Here is a 22,957-nt window from a genome sequence, read left to right as displayed (position 1 = left end):
AAACACATAAAGAAGAGTTTCACTGCAGGGCAGAGCAAAGCTCTGTGGTCCTTCCGGTACATGAGCAAATCAGATGATAATGTCAGGGGTCCTCTAGGGTATAGTAGCAGGACAAATGGAAAGGCCTTATAATAAGGATGGAAGGTGAAGTGTCAAGGCAGAAAAGAGGATCCAATACCTTAGCAGAAGGTCTGTAGTAGTGTAAACGGCTATGTCTGCTCTGGGTGTATACACTGAAGAGGCCTGGCCCGTGACCCCCAGGTAGAAAGAAGAGGCTTTGGCAGGAATATAGTCCAACAGGGCCTGTTCCACCTGAGTCCTCTCGTAAAGGATCTCATTAATCAAAGGATGTTTGGGGCAGATGTTGAGGCGAAATTTAAGTATAAACAAAAGGAAGTTTCAAAGAGTTTGACTCAGTGTAGCATTCCTAAATATTCATGATTTCTAGAACCTTTCTGGTCCAAAGCAGATGATTGTACTACACAAGGTAACTTTTTGTAAAGGCAATAATATCTTCCTATTACTTCCCTGTCTGTTGGATGTTAAGGCTAGGGAGAAACAACAAAGTTTAAAGTTCTCTAATTTCAATAAAATGTTTAGTGAGTAAAATAAGAAAAATCACTAAGTCATTGAAAGGCTACTGTAGATCAGAAGCAGTGAGTCATTCAATGCCAAGTGGATTGTCTCACCTAAACTGATGTTTAAGTGAACTGATTTGAAATGAAATAAATTCTACCAGATAATTTTTTTTTTACACTACAGACTTATAAAGGGCTCATTCAAAGTACACCAAATTACATATACACCAGCAGAAGTTCTTAAAAGGGTTAGATCCTGTGTTGAGATCTGCAGACAACAGTGGAGGTAGATATAGCAAGAAAGAAATTTTTAATGTTACTTCCACATTTTACAGAAGTAGCGGATAAGAGAATTATAGGAATAGGGAAACTGAGAAAATACTTTGCTTCACATGGTAAGAAAGAAACCATGAAGATAGAAACACATTTCTTGGGTTGAATTCTTAGGAAAGGGCCTTTAGACCTTTTAGAAAACAATAAGTAAACCACCAATGGCTTTATGGTTATACATATGGCTTAAGTTAAAAGAAACATACACCCTGATAATAGGTGCTTACTTCAATGAATTTCTCTAAAACAGCCATTAATATTAATTGCCTCCATGGAATGATTTTCTAGGAAAAGATTTGAGTGCTTTCTAAGAAAAGAAACCACGATCTTACAAAGCAAGATAAAATACCTTGAACAGTACGTAGACAGTTTCCTAAACCAAATGCTTTAGAATAAGTACTGATAAGGAAAGAACACTTTACAGAGTGTTCTAGGAATTAATCTACTTTCTTACACATTTTCTCCTGCAGACAAACATGAATCACAATGATATATGACTGTGCTTAAACCAAGACAAAATAGATTTCTTACCAACAAATCATCAAAGAGGATGGAGTTCATTTGTACTTTATTTGATGATGTGTTCTCAACTACCCCTTATTTCCCACAGTGCTCAGTTTTCTTTATTTCAGATTGGCCAAATCAACTCTTCTTTTAATTAATACCCAGTGCCAAAGGAAATGAATTAAAATCTGAATGTACAAGCAATTTAATCATTCTATAGAGAGCTTAAATTGCCTGATGGGTAATTTGTGGTAACTTTTTATATTATCACAACAAATGTTATGGAAGAGGAGGGAACAAGCATTTATTAAGCACCTACTATAAACCTTTTACTGTGCTAAGTACTTTACAAATATTTCATTTGATCCTCACAACAACCCTGGGTTAGGTGCCATTTTACAATAAAAGAAATTGAAGCAGAGAGGTTAAGTGACTTGTCTAGGGTCTCACAGTTAGCAAGCATCTGAAAATAGATTTGAATTCAGATCTTCCACCAAGTACTTTTTCACCTTATACTCAAAAGCAATGTGTAACTGAATTTGGGGGAGGAAAATTAAAGTATACTCACTCTACGGGTTCTTTCCACATCCCCACATGGCAATCGCTTTACAAAGTCAATCCCGGTCAGAGGTGTTCCAGTTGGAGGTAGCAAGATAGAGGCATCCATCATTAAATATTCCACATTCATGGGCTTAATCTATTAAAGAGAAATTCAAGTTAAATATGGAAGCAGGAGGCTGCTTGGCAGATTATGCTATATTAAACAATACAAATTAAATGTCTCAGATTAAACCAAAATTCACTAAGTATGATGCCTTGATCCAACTCAATAAAGAATATGCTATTGAAAAAAAAAGTTCCTCATGTTATATTCAACTGCAAAGATAAGCTACTATTTGCCATCTCCCCATGCTACCCAAACATGAAATCTTAACCTCAGCACTCCCCATTATGACAGAAAACAGTTCCATTTTTTTCCAGAAGCTCACCTTAACCCCCATGACTTTCCCGTGTCACTCGACTAACCTAAAACTGCCCTCTTCAATCTCTCTATTCAAACCTTACCCAATTGGTCCATGAAGCTTTTGACAACAATTTGAACCCACCCAGACCTTGCCTTTCTCTAAATCCTTATTCAATTTAGCACCATACAATTAGTGTTTAACTGCTCCATTTGTGTGCTTCCCAAATAGACTCTAGGTTACTTAAGGGCAGGGGCCACTTTTCTTTTAAAATTTCATCAACGCAATTTATTCAGCATCATTAGGACCCTAAGTGGATGTTTTTAATGGAAATTTATATAAAATGCATTGTATATTCCCTGCCTTCTTTTAAGCAAATGTTACAAAGCATAATTTAACTTTTGATGACTTGGGGTTATCATTCTGAACACTATTACTATACTGTGCAGTAATACAGTTCTGTTTTTAATTTGTCCTTGAATCTTCCCTAAATGTCAGAATGTCAGCTATCCCTTTTTAGAAAACATTGTGTCCTTCCTTTCCGGTATTCTCCTTATTCCACTCTGATTCTAGCCAGGGGCTGGAAAAAACAGATAAGCAAGCTCATCAAAAGCTGTACAGTAAACAAGATCTCGGCCTTCTAAACAAGGTTCTGAGTGCAGGGTCTAAAATAAAATACTTGCCTTAGTGCTGGGGCTTGGGGCAATTATTTTGGAGTGAAGTGTTGCAGTGTGTAGAGTGCTGGATTTGAAGAAAACATCTTAGTTCCAACAGTCTTGGAGACTTCCTTGCTGTGTGACCTGAGGCAACTCACTTAACCTCGGTAAACCTCATTTATCTCTTTTTTTTTTGGGGGGGGGGGGGGGAGGCAGTTGGGGTTAAGTGACTTGCCCAAGGTCACAGGATAGTTTTTGTGTTAAGTGTCTGAGGCCAGATTTGAGCTCAGGGGTCCTCCTGACTCCAGGGCCAGTGCTCTATTCACTGCACCACCTAGCCACCCTCATTTCTCTCAACAGTAAGATAGGGACAATAATAGCACCTATCTCCCAGGGCTGTTGTGAGGATCAAATGAGATAAGATTTGTAAGACACTTAGCACAGTGCCTGGCACATAATAGGTGCTTAATAACTTCTTATTCCCTCCATCCTTCCCTTCCCAAACTCAGAAGTTTTGTTGTTCTTTTAAATTTCCCAGGTAAGGCTTTCTTCTAAGGTTGAAAATTACCATGAGGCTGACACTAAAAAATTGTGGGGCATGGTCAGATTAAAACTTTCGATTTGAAACAACTTGATTAATCCCATCCAATAGGTAGGGTACATGAAGAATATGATAATAGGGAAAGTCAGGTAAATGGAAGTCAGATTGCAAAGAATCCCAAATGTCCAGCTAGAGAGTTTGTATTCTGTCACACAGGCAATGAGAAGCTGCTGAAGGTGTTTTGTTTTGAATCAGAAGAGTGACAGTCAAACCCATGTATTATACTCAGATGACTCTGTGACCTCACTGATGTGGGTTTTTGCTCCAACAATGCTGATCATAACCTATCTATTTTTAGATGCCTATTGATCTTGTGAGTAACTCTTGTTTAGGTCCTCCCTTAAATCTCCCAGTACGTTAGAGACTTTCTTCAATATTTTTTTGACATCACTGGCTATCCTATTCTGAGGTCTCATCATGATAAAGAGGTGACCCCAGTTCTCAAAGGTTATGCCAGAAGAATGAAGGCTCTGGCAGGTTTTTATCAAAATAAAAGGGCTTTGAGTACAGTAGTAACATGAGACTATTTCTGCTTTCCAAAGACCAACCTAGCCAAGAATAGAAAAGCTCATCACCAGAAGGCTGGGCATTCAGTGATGAATTCTGTAGTTAAAGCAACCCAGGTAATAGAGACACAAAATAGCTCAAACTATAAAGATCAATTTGGAGACTGTGTAACATAAAAGGGATTGGAGGTGAGATAGTGAAGGCAAGGAAAGCAGTTCAGAGTGTTACAATATTTTAGAAGAGAAAAATATGAAGGCTTGATTTAGGGTTAAAAATGGTGGCAAAAATGAGCAGAGAAGATACTCTGGAGGCAGAATTCATAGAATCTGACAAATAACTGGTTAGTTCAACTTCAGTTGAAGTGGGGAAGAGGGTGATGGGAAGAAATAATATCAATAGAAACAGGGAAGACAGGAGAAAAGATAAAAGTTCAGTCTGACCATGAGTTTGAGATATGTCAGCTGAACATTCAGGTGGATTTATCTAGCATATAAAAATGTAGGACTGGAGCTCAGAGAAGTCATAAGCACTGGACATACAGATTTGAAAGTCATCTTTTTAGAGGCCATATCGCCACTGTATCTTCCAAAGTATTTTCCCTAAACTGAGTAAACAATAGGTACTCAATAAATACTTGATTGATTGTAGGAAAGACTGAAGCATATTGCAATCCAACTAAGAGCAGACAATAATTATAGTAGCATTTAAATGTTCATCAGAAGAATAAGCCTCAAGTTTTCAAAAAGTAAAAATAGGTTGATAGAATTTCATTAGAGAAGGAATTATCATAGGGTAAGATAAAATGGTAAATAGCCACTAAATACACTTCACTTTGATTAATGGCCAGCATGTAACAGTAAAATTTCCCTACAGGATGAGAAGGAACAGTGAGTTGATTGTGACCACCAATGAAAACTAAGCAGAAATACACAAACATATACATCTCTATTAAGATGACATGGAGCAAGTCGTTGCATCTCCAGAGTGGCTCATACAAGGCATTTTAGGAAACGAGTTATGCTAATTTATACTTTTTCTTAAAACAACTCTATGAAAATGTGTGAGGCAGTACTCAAAACTGCTGCAGAGGGGTACTATGAATAATGATACAACAATAATACTGATGTCTATAAATGTATAGTCAATACAGTTGATGAGGTGGAGTGTTTTTGAAACCTGAAGGGACTCCTCTGAAGAACCAGACAAGACAGTAATGCAAAGCAATAGGTCCTTTATTTGGCATGTTTATCTTAAAAAAGACAATGTGACTTAATGGAAACACTCAAGGGGATAAGGAAGGTGGAGCAAGAATTTGGAAGGGTAGGGGACAGGTCAAAGTAAGCAGTGAGAGAACTGTTCACTCAGAATCTGGACAGTACTTTTATCGGGGGCAAGAGAAAGAAGTCCATGATGGTCTACACCCTCCCCTGCTATGGCTCTTGACCATTTTTTCTCGTATCACTCCAAGTACTGGGGAAGGTCAGAAATGTTGAAGAGAGGTAGTTGTTTTTGAAGGAGGGATGGCATTTCTCTCAGGTACATGTCTTCCATCTTTAATGTAACCGGCTAAGTGGTATCAGTTGTACCAATTAGTGAAGTTTCAAGCTAGACAGAAGTTGATAGCATACAAGGTTTCAAGAAAGCAGAAAACAGGAGTGTCAACAAGCAGATGAATATGTATTCAGAGGTAAGACAGTCCCAAGAACCACCATACTCTTGGCATGTTTGGAAAAAATGTATTTATTTACCATGAGCATTTCTGACAATCCTACTTGCAAAAACTACTCTTGATAATAGGATATAATATGCAACATCTGCAGTGCCAAGAACAAATGGTAAGGAGGTAAATTAAATTTCCTACAGGGTGAACAAAAAGAGAACTAAATTCGTCTACTAATCTTTAACACTCTGTAAGAAAGTACAATTTAAACAAAGTTCTCTTTATGTTACACTACTGCTAAACTTTAAAGGAAATCAGCCAGAATCCTAACATATATGCATTTCTTCATAGTTGGTTACTTTGACTAGTCACTTACTGTCATGCTCCTATATTCATCTTCAAACATATCCAAAAAAATTTCTTCTCCCTTAAAAGAAAAAGGGCAAGATTATTCATTTTTTTCCATAAACAAGAAAAGTATTATAAACCCCAGTTCATGGCTGTTAAGCCATCTGTTTTTCATTACCAAGTTCTCGTAAATCATCAGGAACTAAAATACACACACACACACACACACACACACACAGACACACATGTATATATAATTAAATGATATATGAAATCTCACATTTCACCAGTCAACAATTTTTTAAACCCTTAAATCAAAACTAAAACAGAAATGAGACATTCATATTAATTACTCTAAGGTGACAAGATTGCATTATCTTTTACATGATTTTAGGTTGCTGTGCAAAGAGTAGAAAGGGAAAGGAAAACAATGCTAAATCCTTTCTTTTGTGTAAGTGATTAGTATAAAAATAAATACTACAAATAATTTCAATAAAGTTAATATTCAAATATCTTCAAAAGATGCTGATTCTTCAATTTGCCAAACTAAACATAGTAAACTCCTGTTTATTCATAATGGTTGAGGAATGGGACATTTTGGTTAGCTGAGAGTTACTATTTGACCATATATGGTTTACCAAACCTTAAAGAATTCTAATGATACTAAAATGATAAACAATATTTTAGATCTTGCTTAGATATAAATCTTTCTTAAGATGATTCAGAAGGCACTTTAGAATTTTGCAATTCTTCAAGGTCATCATTCTGAATAGGAATTCCCATATCGCTAGACTTTTTAACTACAGAAGAGTTAGAAGATGGTGCTGAATGTGCTCTGAAAAAATACACTGTCTTCATTGCCTTTAGGAAAAAAAAAATCAAAGAAGCTGGATGGGACCTCAGAGGTCATCGAATACAACAAAAATTCTCTCTTCAAACTAGTAAGTGGTCACTCAGTCTTCGTTTGAAGAGCTCTAATGAAGAATTTATTATCTCCCCAGGCAGTACACTCTACTTTGGGGTGGTTGTAATTGTTGTAAGTTTTCCTGATAACAAGCCTAAGTTGTCTCTTAACAACTTCCAATCAGCACTCCTAGTTCTGCCTGGTGGAGCTAAATTGAACAAGATTAATCCCTTTTCCACGCTGCCCCTATGTTTCTTCTTTTGCAGGCTAAACATACCAGCTCCTTCAACCAATTCCTTCAATTGCCAATTCTTTGCCACCACTAAAAGTATTTTTGTACATATTGGTCCTTTTCCTTTTTTAAAAATCTCTGGGATACAGAACTAGTAGTAGTAGCATTGCAGTGTCAAAGGGCATACAGAGTTTTATGGTCCTTTGGACATAGTTCCAAATTGCTCTTCAGAGTCACTCGATCAGTTTACAATTCCACCACCAAGTGTTTAGTGTCCCATTCCCACACCCCCTCCAACATTTGTCATTTTTGTTTTCTGTCGTATTAGCAAATCTGATAGGTGTGAGGTGATACCTCAGAGTGATTTAATGACATTTTTCTCATCAACAGCTTTGATTTCTTTGTCTGAGGATTGCCTATTCACATCCTCTGACCATTTATCAATAGGGGAATGACTTGTCCTCTTATAAATAAGACTCAAGACTTATTCTTTGACTCAATTCCCTATATATTTGAAAAATGAGGTCTTTACCAGAGAAACTTAATGTAAAAATTTATTTACAATTATGATCACTGTGTATTTCCCTCCACACTATTTTTCCTGTTAATCCTTCTTTCTCTCTCCTTTCACTCTGTCCTTCTTCAAGTGTCTGACCACCACCTCCCCGAATCTGCCCTCCTTTCTATCAGCCCCATCCCACCTCTTTCTTAACCCCCTTCCCCTCCTACTTCCTTGTAGGGCAAGACAGATTTCTATATTACAACTGAGTGTGTATGCTATTCCCTCTTTCAGCCAATTCCAATGAGAGTAAGGTCCAAGTGTTGTCCATCACTCCACTCCACTCTGTCCCCCATCTTCCCCTCCACTTAAAAGTTCTTTCAACCCTCTTTTATGTGAGATAATTGACCCCATTCTACCTCTCCTTCCCTCTTCTCCAAATACACACCTCTTTCTCACCCTTTAATTTCATAGTTTCAGATGTCATCCCATTACAGTCATCCATCTTTCTCACCACCCATAACCTCTATGTATATTCCTTCTAACTGCCCTAACAATACTAAAATTATTTTTATTTGTTTTAGTCTTCAACATTCATTTCCACAAAATTTTGAGTTTCAAATTTTTTCCCCATCTCTCCCCTCCCCCCACCCCAAGATAGCATATGTTCTGATTACTCCTTCCCCCAGTCTGCCCTCTCTTCTACCACCCCTTCCCCCCTGTAATAGTAATGGAATTTAAAGATCCCCCTGTATTGGCTTGGTTTTTGGATTGATTGTGTTAAAACCCAGAGCTTGTGAATCCCACTTGTGGGATTGACTTGTTGCTGTGAAAAGAGAGGGCTGAACTGGGAGGAGCTGGTGCCATGGATTTGGAGAGGCACAAGCAGAGAGAGAGGCAGAAGAACTTTTTGGAAGCAGCATCTTAGAGGCAGAAGAGAGATGGAGAGGATTGCTGAGGGCCACTTTGAATTGCCCAGGACTTTTGAGAGCTGCCACCCAGAACTGCCAAGGACTGAGGAGACATGGTTGTTATGCTGGTACTTTGTCTGTTTTAATGTTGTTTTGCCAGATTTGTCCACTGGTGAAGGACAGTCCTGTTGTTGCAGAGGTCCTGGAACCTTGCTGTTGGTTCAGAAGCCCTGAAGAAGGATTTTCTTGTTGTATGTTTGCAGAAATCCTGGAAAGGGGTTTTGCTAATGTTTTCAGGGGTCCTAGGACTGTTCTGCAGACAGAGAATGAATTAATGAAGACACTGGCAATGTATCTTGTGGCCTTGCTAAGCTTTGTCTCCCCAGGAACAAAGATTGCTGAGAACTTGCCTTGGGTCAAGATGAAGAAAAGACCTCTCTTTGGGTATTAAATGATGTGCTTAAGCTTGTTGTAACTCTGGGGTAGATTCAATTGTGATCCAAGGGTGGGGAACTTTTGACTTTTTTTGTGCTCTGTGATTGAACAAATGAATGCACTTTACTTGTGATTGGAAACTAATCTCCATTTGAGAAGAGGGGCTTTGTGATGGACTAAATGAATGTACAGCCTAGGGGGTGGAGTAGTATTTAGAAGAGGGACTTTGTGATTGATTAAATGAATGTAAAGTCCAGGGGTGGAGTAGTACTTGATTGAATTACACTTGGTAAATGCTTTATTTGAATGATGCTATATTTTGATTTTCTCTGTTCTTAATTTTTCACTGAATAAAATGGAGAGCACCTATACTGGTATTTTGAACCTTGGGAAGTTGCCTTTGCTTGGCATTACACCCCCTTCACTTTCTGTAGGGAAAGATAGATTTCTATACCCCATTACCTATATATCTTATTACCATCTCTCCTATTATCCCCTTCCCTGCTACTTTCCTGTAGGGTAAGATACCTATAGGGTAAGATGCTGGGTAGGTGATTCTTGGTTTGAATCTTAACTCCTTTGAGTTCTGGAATATCATATTCCAAGCCCTCTGATCCCTTAATATAGAAGCTACTAGATTTTGTATAATCCTGATTGTGTTTCCACGATACTCAGAATTTTTTCTTTCTGGATGCTTGCAATATTTTCTCCTTGACCTGGGAACTCTGGAATTTGGCTACAATATTCCTAGGAGTTTTCATTTTATGATCCCATTCAAGAGGGAATTGGTTGATTCTTCAAATTTCTATTTTACCCTCTGTTTCTAGAATATCAGGGCAGTTTTCCTTGATAATTTCTTGAAAGATGATGTCTATGCTCTTTTTTTAAATAAAGGATTTCAGGTAGTCCAATAATTCTTACATTATCTCTCCTCAATCTAGTTTTCAGATCAGTTGTTTTTCTAATGAGATATTTTACATTTTCTTCTATTTTTTTCATTCTTATGATGTTGCTTTATTCTTGATTTCTTACGAAGTCATCAGTTTCCACTTGCCCAATTCTAATTTTTAAGTTATTATTTTCTTCAGTGAGCTTTTATATCTCCTTTTCCATTTGGTCAATTCAGCTTTTTAAAGAGTTATTCTCTTTAGTGAATTTTTGTACATATTTTTTCCATTTGGCCAACTGTGCTTTTTAAGGAATTTATTGTTTCAGTGGATCTTTTGTGCCTCTTTTACCATTTGGCCTATTTTGTTTTTTAAGGTGTTCGTTATTTTCTTCAGTTTTGGGGGAGGGGGTATGGTACCTCCTTTACCAAGCCATTGACTCTTCATGATTTTCTCACATCATTCTCATTTCTTTTCCCAATTTTTCCTCTACCTCTCTTATTTGCATTTTGAAATACTTTTTGAGCTTTTCTAGGAACTCTTTTTGGGCCTGAGACTAAGTCACTTTTCTTTGAGGCTTTGGATATAGCAACTGACTTTGTTGTCTTCTTCTGAGTTTGTGTTTTGATCTTCCCTGTCACCACCATAACTTATGGTGAGGATCTTTTTTTTTTGTTATTTGTTCATTTTTCCAGTCTATTTCTTCACTTTTAACTACATATTAAAGGTTTTGCACCTAGGGGTGAAGAAGGCACTGTTCCGAGCTTTGAGTTTTTCGGGTTGCCATTTTCAGAACAGTCCTGGGGGGATATCATTAAGTTTTCGGTTCTTCAGAAACAGCATGCTCTAAGGAGAGGTTGGTCGCTGCTCTCCTGGCCTGTGGACAACCACAAGCTCTCTTTCCCACCGTGTGTCTTGCTCCCCCGCACCCACAAGGGTGCCAGTGTTCCTCCTCACTCTGGGATTGCTGACTTGGGACTGAGGAGGTGCAATGCAGCAGAACGCTACACCCCAGGACAGCCAATGGTCTTCTGTAATCTCCTTGTGGCCACCTGTCTGGCCCCGCCACCACCTTGCCATCTGCAGGCTGAGAGCTTCAGAAGGGGCCCGCCCCCAAGGTCTGCCGCTGGCTTGCCAGGGCTTGGCCTCTGCTCCATTCTCACCCCAGTAAGGCAACCCTTTCCTGACGACCTCCCACACTGTCTCGGACTGGAAAATTGTTTCACTCCATCCTTCTGTTGGATCTTTTCACAGGGAGGCGCTATGCCAAAGGTATTAAGAGTGAAACTGAGAAGAGCTCAGGCAGTTCTCTGTCTTATCCCACCATGTCAGCCTCACTTCTTCTGGATCATTCTTCGTACGCTTTTTACTTGAAAGTCTACAGCATAAGTTTAAATGTCTAAGGAATCCATAGAAGCAAATATATTTATGTGTATATTTACCTTGTAAAAATGCCTCACAAGATGAACACTTTCCTCTCTTGCACCCTATTAAAGAGAGAAAAGAATATAGAAGAATCAAATCTTATATGGGAAAAAGTTCAGAAAACTGAATTTAGAAATCTTAAGATAAACATGTGAATCAAATAATTACTGAAAAAATACCAGTATCTAAATATAAAATGAGATTTTTTTAAAAAGTATATTTTAGATTCAAGAAAAACCTTTATTTCCTGAAAAGGAGTTTAAGATTCTCCTTCTCCTTGCTGACATTATCCACTGAATGAGGTGGGTTACAGTGCTGGTTGGAAAGATCACCCCTCTATAGAAGACAGGTCCTTACCTCAAGGCAGGCAAGGTGAACATCCTTTATAATGCTGCCACTGTTTGTCATGACTTGTTGCTTTAGTAACAGGCAGCTAAGTTCCAAAGTAGCCAGTCTGATTTTTCCATCTATAGAAAACAAGAGATAACTTAGTAAATAGCTTCAAAGTCTTAGCTCATTTGAACAGAAGGTAATTTCTTTTCCCAATAATATTCCACAAAAATCTTAATTGTTTAATAGACTTTTAAAAAAATCACCAAAGTTACCAGAATTCAATAGAAAGAGAGGGCAAACCCTAAAAACCTATAAGTATCTTATAACACAGAAAAAAGAGTTTGGAGTTAGTCATAAAAATCACAGAATTTCACAGGTCTAAGAGACTTCAGAAATAAACTGGTCCATCTTTCTCATTTTCACAGATGAAGAAATCGAAACTCTGAGAAGTAATGACTTGTCCAGAATCAAGGAAATAAGATAATGTCAAAACAAAGGCTAAGGTCAAAATCCTGCTCTCTTGTTATTACTGCTCCGCTCCACCTCAATAAGTGTTGCCACACAGCACCCCATTGTGTTGACCTCATCCAGGGAGGTATCAAAAGAGAGAGATTATTATCCTAATGCAGTACATCTACAACTGGACCACTAAGCAAAAAGAAAGGGCAAGTCTGATGTAATGTACCCTTGGGGGAGCGAACAAATTGAGCTTCCTGGCAAAAGTTCAATTGCTCTTATTTACAAGGTAACTTTTTCTGATAAAAGGGATTTTTTTTCAACAACCATGCTCCTGGAATTCTTTCAATTTAAATTTCCCTTCTGCACAGTGTACAACAATGGTGTCACACTCAAATAGAAAGGATCCCTGCAGGCTGCATATTGACTTAGAAAACTATAAATTAACACTATCTCTGTTGTATTATATTTTTATTTATTTTGTTAAACATTTCCCAACTACAGTTTGATACCTGTGTTATACCCTGTAGCACAGCACAAGTCATCAGATGTTTTAAAATACACAACTATTTTACTTTACTAGAAGAGAATTTTAGAGACTGTAATTAGAATTGGTTAATTAGAGATAAGCAGTTACTCAGTACCTCGACTTGACTTAAAATGTTATCAAGTCTTTTATTCCCTATTTCATGCCATTTGTCTTCTTTTCTATGGAGAAATGATCCTTAAGAATCACTCCTTACTAGTTCCAACTAGTTCTTTCTTCCCACACAACACAAAATGGAATTAGTAATATCAGTTCATTTTGACACTAGGGAAGTAAATTCCTGGGCCCTAGGTCTACTCCTCAGCTTTTGCTTGAAAACTTTTTAAAGAGTAACATCAATGAGGCTGTTTCTTTTCCCTTTAGTTTCCTCTAATTATTCACTGTGTAATGATACCAATGTATCATCATTCCTATTTAAAATGGTTTTCAAATGAGCTTATCCTACTGCTTCCTATCTCAGTGTTAAGTTTCCCTCAAGTTTTCTGTTCTCTATTCTCTTTTGCTCTAAAAGTTCCAAACTCCACTCTCAGTGTTTTTCCAGCTATCACAATCCAGTATAAACAATTTCTTAAGTTGGATTACCATATCCCCATTTGTAAGGATAATAGCCTATACTTCATCTGCACTTATTTAATTCCTCTAAACTAATCCACACATGACTTTTGGAAGCATTTTAGGTTGGTTTAAAAACTACAAGAATCTGCCACTGAATATTTATCCCTTTCAATGGAAGTTAAAATAAAATTTATACCAGTAAGGAAAAAAAGCCCTTTACCAAAAACACAAAAAGTTATATTTTCCCAGGTTATGGTGAGAGCAGTAGACAAAAGTCATTGAAAATACTGTTGTATATTTTACTAAATGTGATTACACCTTACATTTCTAACATTTTAAAATTTACAGAGCGCTTTAACATTCGTTATCTCATCTGACCTTCACAAATTTGTAAAAACTAGTTACCATTAGATAAAGGGGTAGGAAGAGGAATTTAGATATTCCAGATTAGGTAACTGAGGAGTGGAAAGGTTAAGTGACTTGTCCAAGATCACAAGCTAGTAAATGTAAGGGCCAGGACATCAACTCAAGTCATCTGCTTTCCAGGCCATTCCTTCCATTAAACCACACTTCTATTTTTGAGGGTGCACCTTATATTTTCTCAGATGCTTTATTTTACAGATGAGTAAACCGAGGAAGAAGGAGAAAATAATATTTGCTTAGGTGAACAATAGAAAAGTTAGGACTAGGAAAAAAAATGATTTTAAATTCCTGACCTTGTTCCAGTGTTGCCTGACAGCCAGGCTGACAACAGCACTCTAGGAATTACTAGCGTTTCATTTAAGATACACTTACCAATCTGAGCAGCATAGTTCATTATCCTGATGAGTCTTTCGGCAAGTAAGTGGTTATAGGAGGTCTTCTCAACTTCAGTCTGCACTGGAAGCTGAATTCTATCTAACTTCTCTGGATCAATCCCTAAAATGAAAACAAACAAAACAACAACAACATAAAACATGGAAAAAGATATTTTTATCAGGAGATCTGCTTACCAAGAGATACAAGAAAATTTATTGTAGCTAAAATTTTCACCATTCACTGAAGATTCCATCTCACAAAGAATCGTATCTTCGTTATTATAAATACACAACTTCAACAAATTTTTTATATGAATTTCAGTCAACACAGAGTTTGGAGGGCAGGAAGGAAGTCCATACAATGGAAAACCCAACCACACTAAAAATTCATTGTTTTTGTGCCAATGAAACACTTAAGTAAATAGCTATTTAAATCTTAAAACTAGAGGGGGAAAGATAAAACAAAAGTGAGGAACATTTGAAATACTGTCCTTTGAGAACTAGATGTTTCCTAAGAAACTTGACAAAAGAGCTGAAAATTGCATCAAATAGCTTACTATCTAAATTCTAAGTTAATGCAACAAACATATTGACATAATAAACCATAACAATATATCTTATTTTATTGAATTTCTTCCAACAGTGAACTTAAGTTGTTAAATAATTCCAAGGAGATGACATTTTTGACACATACCTTCCAAATACATTTAATAACTCCTGTCATATACAACAATAAAAATCTATTTGCCAAAAACTGCATTTCAATGAAAATTCATCTTGTTTAGGATACATCACTTTTAAACATGATTACTCATACTACAATGGAAGAATACTGATGTTGTGAACTGGTTGTATTTTATTCATTTGGAAAAAACCTAAAAGATAGTTTTGATTGCAATTTTTATTCTGTTAACTAGAGATTTCAGCAGTAAAATAATTTTTGAAAAAGAAAATAGCACCTTATTCCTAAATTCATCACCTAACTTTATGGTCTTTTAGTTAAACATATGACTTCAAAGAAGAGGTCACATAGAACATGGGTTGTTGCTGGAATTCAGTGGCAGGCCATAAAACACACTAAAAGACACAAATTCAAGTAAATATTTCCTTGTACTTGTACATGTTCAATATTTCTCTTTCCTTTCTCCTCCTTCATTTATTTATTAATTTATCTATTTATTTATTTATTTTTGCACAAATAAGAAACATAAAGAGAAGGTTTCTTATCACAGAAAGAAAACATTTTAATTTCAGTGGTTATTCTGACCTCCTGAAACTGATAATGCTGCCTTCTGTAATGGAGGGTACCAACCTCAAACACAGATAAAATCTAATGAAGTAGAAGGAAGAGGAAAACAGAAATATGAATTCAAAAACTATGACCACTATAGTTGACTGCTTGGCATTTTATGTTTATCTTTCTGTTTCATGATACCCTTTTAAAAGAATTTACAGATCTTCATCAAATTTCACAAACTTCTATTCAAAAGTTGAATTATAGTTCAGTACAGTATCCTAAAATGAAATGGGAATTGATAAAACTTTCAAATGACATCTTATGTAATTTTCAGTAATTTCAGTGAAATTTGATCCACAGGTAAATGACAAATGCTGAACTGGAGCCACAGTTCTCAAAAGCCAAAAGGTTGTAATACTGTTTACATTTAAATGAAAAGGAAGACATTTTATTCAGTGCTAAATATCATACTTGCAAAAAAAAATGTTTAAAATTTATTTTAGAAACAGTAACTGAAAAAGCTTTTAGACAGATAAAAAGGCTGAGACAATCATATATTCAGGGAAAAAAAAAGAAGGAAGAGAAAGATAATGTCTACAAATCATAGCTTCTCAGGAAAAAAAAAAGAAGGAAGAGAAAGAAAATGTCCCCAAATCATAGCTTCTCCTTTCCTTAGGCTTTTATATACATTCAGAAGTCAAAGAGATTTTTTTTAATGTTTAAAATTCTACTGTTCCCACTAACTACAATACTAATTCTTTGATAAGACAGTTAAATATTTCCAATAAATAAGTCTATGGTCATCTATGTAAAAAAAGACACCATATCTAGCATTTTGTCACAATCATCATTTGTTCTGTGGCTACTATGTGTCTCTAGATCTGGATATTCAGTAACAATGTTTTAATTCTTTTATATCCTCTACAATGATGAAGACTAGTGATTTTCAAATACAGAAAGACTGGGCCAGCTGCAAGGGAACATAGCTTCTTTGCAAGGCAATAGTTTTATAAAAGATTAAACTAGCATCAGTGCCAAATACACAATAGGCACTTAATAAGTCTTTGATGACAAATTTTGGAGATATAATCTTGTATTTCATATACTTCCTATGACCAGGGCTGGCAAGGAAAGGGGGAGGGTAAGGGAAGAGAGTAGGTGAATGAATGAGAGCGGGCAGTGTTAGAGAGTTTAGAAGAAGGGAGGAAATTGCTAAAATCTTCCAAACATCTGGCATGGCAGGTCTTTCCCTCTATCTACATCTGTCAGATCCTGACCTGAAAAAATAAGTTCAGTGTGTGTTTTGCCTCATCACTATTACCACCAACACCATGGGTGAAAAGAGAATAATTTAAAGAACTAGAGGCAGTTCTCCCTCTGTGGGAGGTTTCCTAATCAGCCAATCTCAGTTACTGGTCATTAAACAGACTTTCTTATTCTTGGATTCCCTCCCACCACAGGGACTCTTGAGGCAGAAATGCAGCCCCTACACTAGGGGTAGGCCTCAAATTCTGAGGACTGAAATAGACTCCTGGACAGAAAAGTTTACAAAAATCTCCTCCACCACCCCTCAAAAAAGTCATTAAGTATATTTAAAACACCACCTGCTAGATTAGACAGTAGATCTGAATAAATATGGGGGGGAAACTGAACAAGTTTACAGTCCAGAGCACATCTTCAGTTAGGCTGACATTTACAGTTGTTTAAAAATAGCCTGCTTCAGAATCTAATGCATAGGCTTTTAGCTACACTCAATTATGAGCTGTTCAAAACTAGAAGGGATTGCCTTGAGTAGTAGGGAGAAGAAGCTGTATGGTATCACGTATGTATTAGTTATGTGATCTTGGGCAAGTCACTGAACTTTTCCAAGCTTGCTTCCTCATCTGGAAAAAGCAGATAATAATAACATCTAATGCACAGGATTGTTGTGTTGATGAAATCAGGTAAAGTATATAAGGCTTTGCAAACCTTAAAGTACTATATAAATGGGAGCTATTATTATTATCATTAGTGTTATAATAATATAATTTCCAACACTGGAAGTATTTAAACAAAGGTTAGATAACCAGCTATCAGGAATACTGTAGAGGGAATTCCTATATGAGATATGTTTGGACTACATTAAGCTTTCTTTTCATTCTGAAATATTATGTATAATTTGTACTCTGAAATGTTTTTCTAGATCTCAGAAAAAATCAAAATTCCACTTTATTTTGTTGTCTATCTACTTTTCCCATTTCTCTCACCCTTTCCCAGTAACATCACTACAAGAAAACAGATTTCTTAGGTGGCATTTCCCATAAAGTGTGTTTGTGTATTGTATGGGGGGATTAGGTAGGAGGCTTTTTAAAAATAGAAATGTAACATCTCCAAAGACCACCAGGTTGGTTTATGTAGAGGTTTCTGCCATCAGCCACTGCTTTTAGGAGACTCAACAAAGGAATCAAAAGACAAATTTTTCTATTATGGTCATGAAACAGAATTCATTATGTCACCCTACTGAATCATAACTGGCAAAGCTCTCTTATTCCATTCAACCCTTTTCACTGCTGTATATTCATTTTGATGTAGCCTTTAATCTATTGTTATTTACTGGAAGTCCTAAGCTAACATTCAGTTTTTATTATCATTGCTTTTATGTTTAAATTGTCTCATGACGAAAAATCCATCTGAAAGAGAGACCATCTCATTAAAAGAGCTGTGATGGTGGTAAGAATCTGGAATAAAAATCCAGAAAGTTAAGTAGAAATGACCTTCTGCTGCCTCAAAAAAAATACACCTAACCAAAACCCTATTTTAAGACTGGAAATAAAGCAAAAAGCAAACAACAAATTCTACAAATGAAATGACATGTCCTTTTATGCATAATTCTATTGCAATAACATCAACACAAAACTTTCTCAAAGAAAACAATGTTTCAAATAGATTATTAGCAGTAAAGAATGAAACAATTTGACTTTTTTTGACATCTGTACTGTCAGATTGTCTTTTTATTGCAAAAAAAGTTTTTAACTAACAGTCACAATGATGAGATTTACCATTCATAAATATTCAGTTTTACTTTTTAAAGTTAAAATGTTGGTCACAGAAAACAAAGGACACTAACATATGACCCAATACTAATATAAAGAATATTGCAATGCATTTAGAAATGCCAATAATATAACCATTCACCAGGTCTATCACATTTAATGTTATTTTTAAAGTTATCTTTAATTCTTTTCATATATAATCAATTGCTAGATCCTGTCAATTCTATCTCCATAGGAGCTTTTGAATAGATCTCTCTCTGCTGGTACAGGAGCTCATTATTACTTCCCTCTACTACTATAAAATCCAACTAACTGGTCTTCCTCTCTCCAGTTCCCTTCCCCTTCCCCAAGCCAAATCCATATTCTACAAGGCTTAATAGTAATCTTTACACATAAATCAGATCATGGTGTCCCTCCTTTGTCCCACACCCTTCACTAGATCTCTACCAAATTACTGACTCTTAGACTTTGAAGGAACCCCAATGCCTACCACATAAAATCCAAACTCCTTATCCTGGCATTCATGGCCCATTACAACCTAGTGTCATTCTCACTGCAATTTATGTTACTCCCTTCTACACTCTACACTCTGGTGAAACTGAGGTCCTCTCACTTTCCAACAGAGACATCCTGCACTTTTTCACATGAGCCTTTATTCTTCCTAAGTGTGGACACTCTTGCCCTCATCCAATTAAATCCTTACCCATTCTATAAAGACCAACTCAAATGCAATTTCTGCCAAGAAGTATTCCCTAGGCCCTCAAGCTGGTCATGACCTGCATAATAATAATTCACACATACATGTGACTATACTTTAATATAATAATACAATGTTAAACTTTCCATTTTAAGTGTCTTCCCCACAACAATCCTATGATGTAAAGTACCATCATTGTGACCTCCAGTTTAGATGAGAAAGTTGAAGCTGCTGCCTGTGATGATGTGGCCAGTCCTGGTGTGTGGCGGGAACAGAGCCCAAGTCTCCTGACTGCAGCATTTTTCATATTTTCTATTTCTTCTTCCTATCATGCTATCCTACTTCTTGCATCTCATACAACACTTTACTTGTAGCACTCATATATGTATCATGCACTTTCTGTGCAAACGATGCGTTTCTCTATAGATGAGAAGCTTCTTGAGGGTAGACGACATCTTGCCCAAGTTCTCTCTTACCTAAGTCCCAACACAATGCTCTTCAAATGATGAGAGGGGGCCAATCTCAAGGACTACAATGGATTATTTCCGTATCACTGTTCAGGACAGATGGGCTGATACTAGAAGAAGGCATCACTGCTCTTATCTTATTATTACTATCACAAACTTTGTACTATCACAAATCTTATTTTGTTTCTGTTTTCTATATAGAGGCCAATGTGAATGACTGGAAATAAAAAAAAAATCCGAGGTTAATATAAGTTGATATTTAAGAAAAAGAGGGATAAAAATTCTCTAGCGGTTATAAATGAGTTGAGTCATCAGGCACAGACAATCTATATTCAAGGATACAGAAAGGACTGCAAGATGTCATGCCAGAGGGACTCCCTGCCAGAGATGTCTGAAAGATCGTGGGTGATGAATAGATACCACAAGCGTGGGGAAGGGAAATGTTCCAACTGAAGAGCCGGAGTCTTTAAGGACTGAAACCAGCAACCTTGACTTTGATTGTTTGAAATTCTAGGGGGTCTTATTAAAAGAATGGTTAGCAGTGATCGCAGAGGCAGCAGCTTTCACTAAAAATAAGACATTTTAAACAGAAGTATGGACAAGTGGGACACTTATGAATGTAACATACTGAATTTATTATAATTTTTTAAATATCAAGGAGAATGGAAAATTCATCGTTTCATAAATAATCCTTTTTTTATATTCTACTTTGTATAAAGAAATGCTTCTAGGTTGTGTCTGCTAAATCATACAACTGACTTCTATCAAACTCAGAGTCCACTAAAACTGTTACATAGGCATGTCTACTCCAGATTGTACTAATAGTGAATAATAGTGAAATTATTTTTTAAGCCCAACTGTAAGATTCTAAATTTGTCACTATTAAATGTCATCTTAATGTCAGCTCAACATTCTAGCTTGTCAAGATCTTTCTATATCCTGACCCTGTCATCCAACATATAAAGAATCTCTCTTGGGGCAGCTAGGTGGCGCAGTGAGTAAGAGCGCCAGCCATGGAGTCAGGAGGACCCAGGATTGGTTTTGGCCTCAGATACTTAACACCCACACAAAAAACTGGCCATGTAACCTTGGGCAAGTTACTTAACTCCAATTGGTTAAAAAAAAAACAACTTTTTTTTAAAAAGTCTCTCTGTTTTGTGCCATCTAAAAATGTAATATATATTCCACCTGTATCTTGATTTCTCCTCTTCCCAAAAAAAAAAAAACCAGATACTTCTTTTACAGTTGTTTAATGTATTTCCACATGACAAGCTACAAAGGGAATCACCAAATGGACAAAGACTACTTGTTCTGAGGTGCCATCAGTGAATGGGATGAGGGACAGGAACTGGACCTAGAATTGCACTGGCATAGCAAAATCTCCCTACCAGATACCCCTTTGTATCTAGTCTGCAACTTAAGTCTTGAGAGCTGCCTGGAGCTCCAGAATATTAAGTGATTTGCTCTTAGTCAGGTCTTTCTGGCTTTGGGGTTCTTTCTCTAACCCCTATCCCAATGTATGAATGAATGCTAATCATATTTAAAAATAGGAACCATCCTAATCATACGTGATTCTAAGCTTTTATACTATTTGGTCAAAGTAGGAGAACCAAGACTGATCTTCTGATAAAAAAAAAATCTCAGTTTTGCATCCTATATGCATACTCTTTATATACATCAGGAATTTAAATTCAATATAAAGAGAAAGACCAAAATTACAAAATCAACTGATATTGGCACAACTTCTAGGAAAACACATTAAAATTACCATAAGCTTCGTTTTATGGCAAAGCGCTAGGAAAATACTAAAATACCATATAAACCCAGTCAAGAGGCAGCTTGGTATATTGGCCACAGAGATAAGAAGTCTAGGATTCAAGTGTTGCTTCTAGCATAGTTTAGCTATGCATCCACAGGCAAACCACTCAACATTTCAATGGTTCAGGCAATTCTCTGTGAATCTAAGTTACAGTTGTTTGCAAACTTCACTGGTAGAGGTTCCAAGCTGGAATTCCCTACACCACTGAAATCATAGGTCTAGATAAAAAAAAAAATTTAAAAATCCTGCTTTAAATTTATTTTCAATAATGATTTTTTTTCTGGCATAGACATATAAAAAACAACCTATCATGAAATAGAATTCTAGAAACTATAATAATGTCAGTTATGAAAAACCCCTTAATAAAAGTATCTTTGATTTCTTTTGCAAATGAATAGATACAACATTTGAAGGCATCCACAGTTATCATGAGGATGATTTAAAATCTTACCTTTATTATGAGACATGGCATATAGAAGACAGAGCACAAAAAGGGCATGATAGTCATCTTCAGGACTGTCCAGTGCATTATATACCATATCAAGGAAAGGTCTATGAGAAAATCATTACAGAGGTTAGCATTTGATACATTCTAAATTGATTACACAAAATTCTCAATCCAATGCCTCTGGAATATAGAGGTAGCAGCAAGAGCTCTCGAACGCAATGCCAATGAAGCACAAATCATGGCACTTTCTGCCACACTGGAAAGCGGATGAGTACAGTTCCTATAAGAAGAATGACTATTTTCCAAGGCACAGTACTTGGCACGTAAGTGTTACATAAATGTTTACTGACTGACTGACCAAGGCAACGCTCTATAGCTGCCAATTTCTAAGTTCCCAGAAACAGAGATTCAGGGTCTATGTCTCTCCAGAAATGGCCCTCTAGTGTCCCCAGCGCCCTGAAGCTCTGCTAGTCTGCCTTTTGTTTTCATTATTTTCACTCCTTGTAAATTTATAGAAAGCCATGTATTTCAAAATTTTTTTCTTATCTCTCCCTCCACCCCCAATACATACCCTGGCCCTGGAAGGAGTGGGAATACTCACTGTTCCCCACTATCACTTGAAGATGTTCTCTTTGCTGTAATTACTCATCAACCTTGCTTCTTCTGAGGCTCACTCTATCCAAATTTACCACTTAATCCACATGCTGGTGGCTGTTATTCACTAATTCCAGGTCATTTTTTTTCCCAAAGCTGAGGTGCGACTATGTCCTTCCCTACTCAATAAACTCTAGTGGTTACCTATTACCTCCAGAATTAAACTCTTCTGTATGGCCTGTAAAGCTCTTTGTAGCCTGGCCTCTTCCTACCTTTGCAATCTTCTTATGCTTTATTCTCTCTCTTCCAGCAATACCGGCCTTCCTGTTGCTCCTCACACAGTACACTCTACATCCTCTCTCCTTAACCTTCTCTCTTTACCTGATCCCTATGCCTGGAATTCTCTCTCATCATCTCTGCCTCTTAGAAGCCCTCGCTTTCTTCAAGATTCAGCTAAAGCATCTCTAGGGGGCTTTCTTGGTCCCCACAGATGCTAATGCCTAATACAAGGTTACTTAAAGAGGTGCTTTTTCTTA

At 36.7% G+C, this 22,957-nt stretch overlaps 1 protein-coding gene across 5 annotated transcripts in view; it reads right to left on the bottom strand.

The window, feature by feature from the left end:
* The window catches only part of CLEC16A (C-type lectin domain containing 16A), a 208,295-nt gene that overhangs the window by 119,484 nt on the left and 65,854 nt on the right, over window positions 1-22,957 (bottom strand). For all 5 annotated transcript variants that reach the window (XM_069085915.1, XM_069085894.1, XM_069085907.1 and 2 more), the window contains 6 exons: window positions 21,831-21,931; window positions 14,126-14,248; window positions 11,797-11,906; window positions 11,457-11,501; window positions 6,175-6,225; window positions 1,981-2,109 (listed from right to left, as the gene is read on the bottom strand). In XM_069085915.1, coding sequence (XP_068942016.1) covers window positions 1,981-2,109; window positions 6,175-6,225; window positions 11,457-11,501; window positions 11,797-11,906; window positions 14,126-14,248; window positions 21,831-21,931 — 559 coding nt within the window. The remainder of the gene's footprint in view (window positions 1-1,980; window positions 2,110-6,174; window positions 6,226-11,456; window positions 11,502-11,796; window positions 11,907-14,125; window positions 14,249-21,830; window positions 21,932-22,957) is intronic.

This window comes from Petaurus breviceps, unplaced genomic scaffold (genome assembly GCF_028583685.1).
Source record: "Petaurus breviceps papuanus isolate PSGF00001 unplaced genomic scaffold, PetGlider_PUasm1.0 118, whole genome shotgun sequence".
NCBI lineage: Eukaryota > Metazoa > Chordata > Mammalia > Diprotodontia > Petauridae > Petaurus > Petaurus breviceps.
The sequence above is the reverse complement of the archived record's forward strand: the minus strand, read 5'-3'. Positions and strand labels throughout refer to the sequence as shown.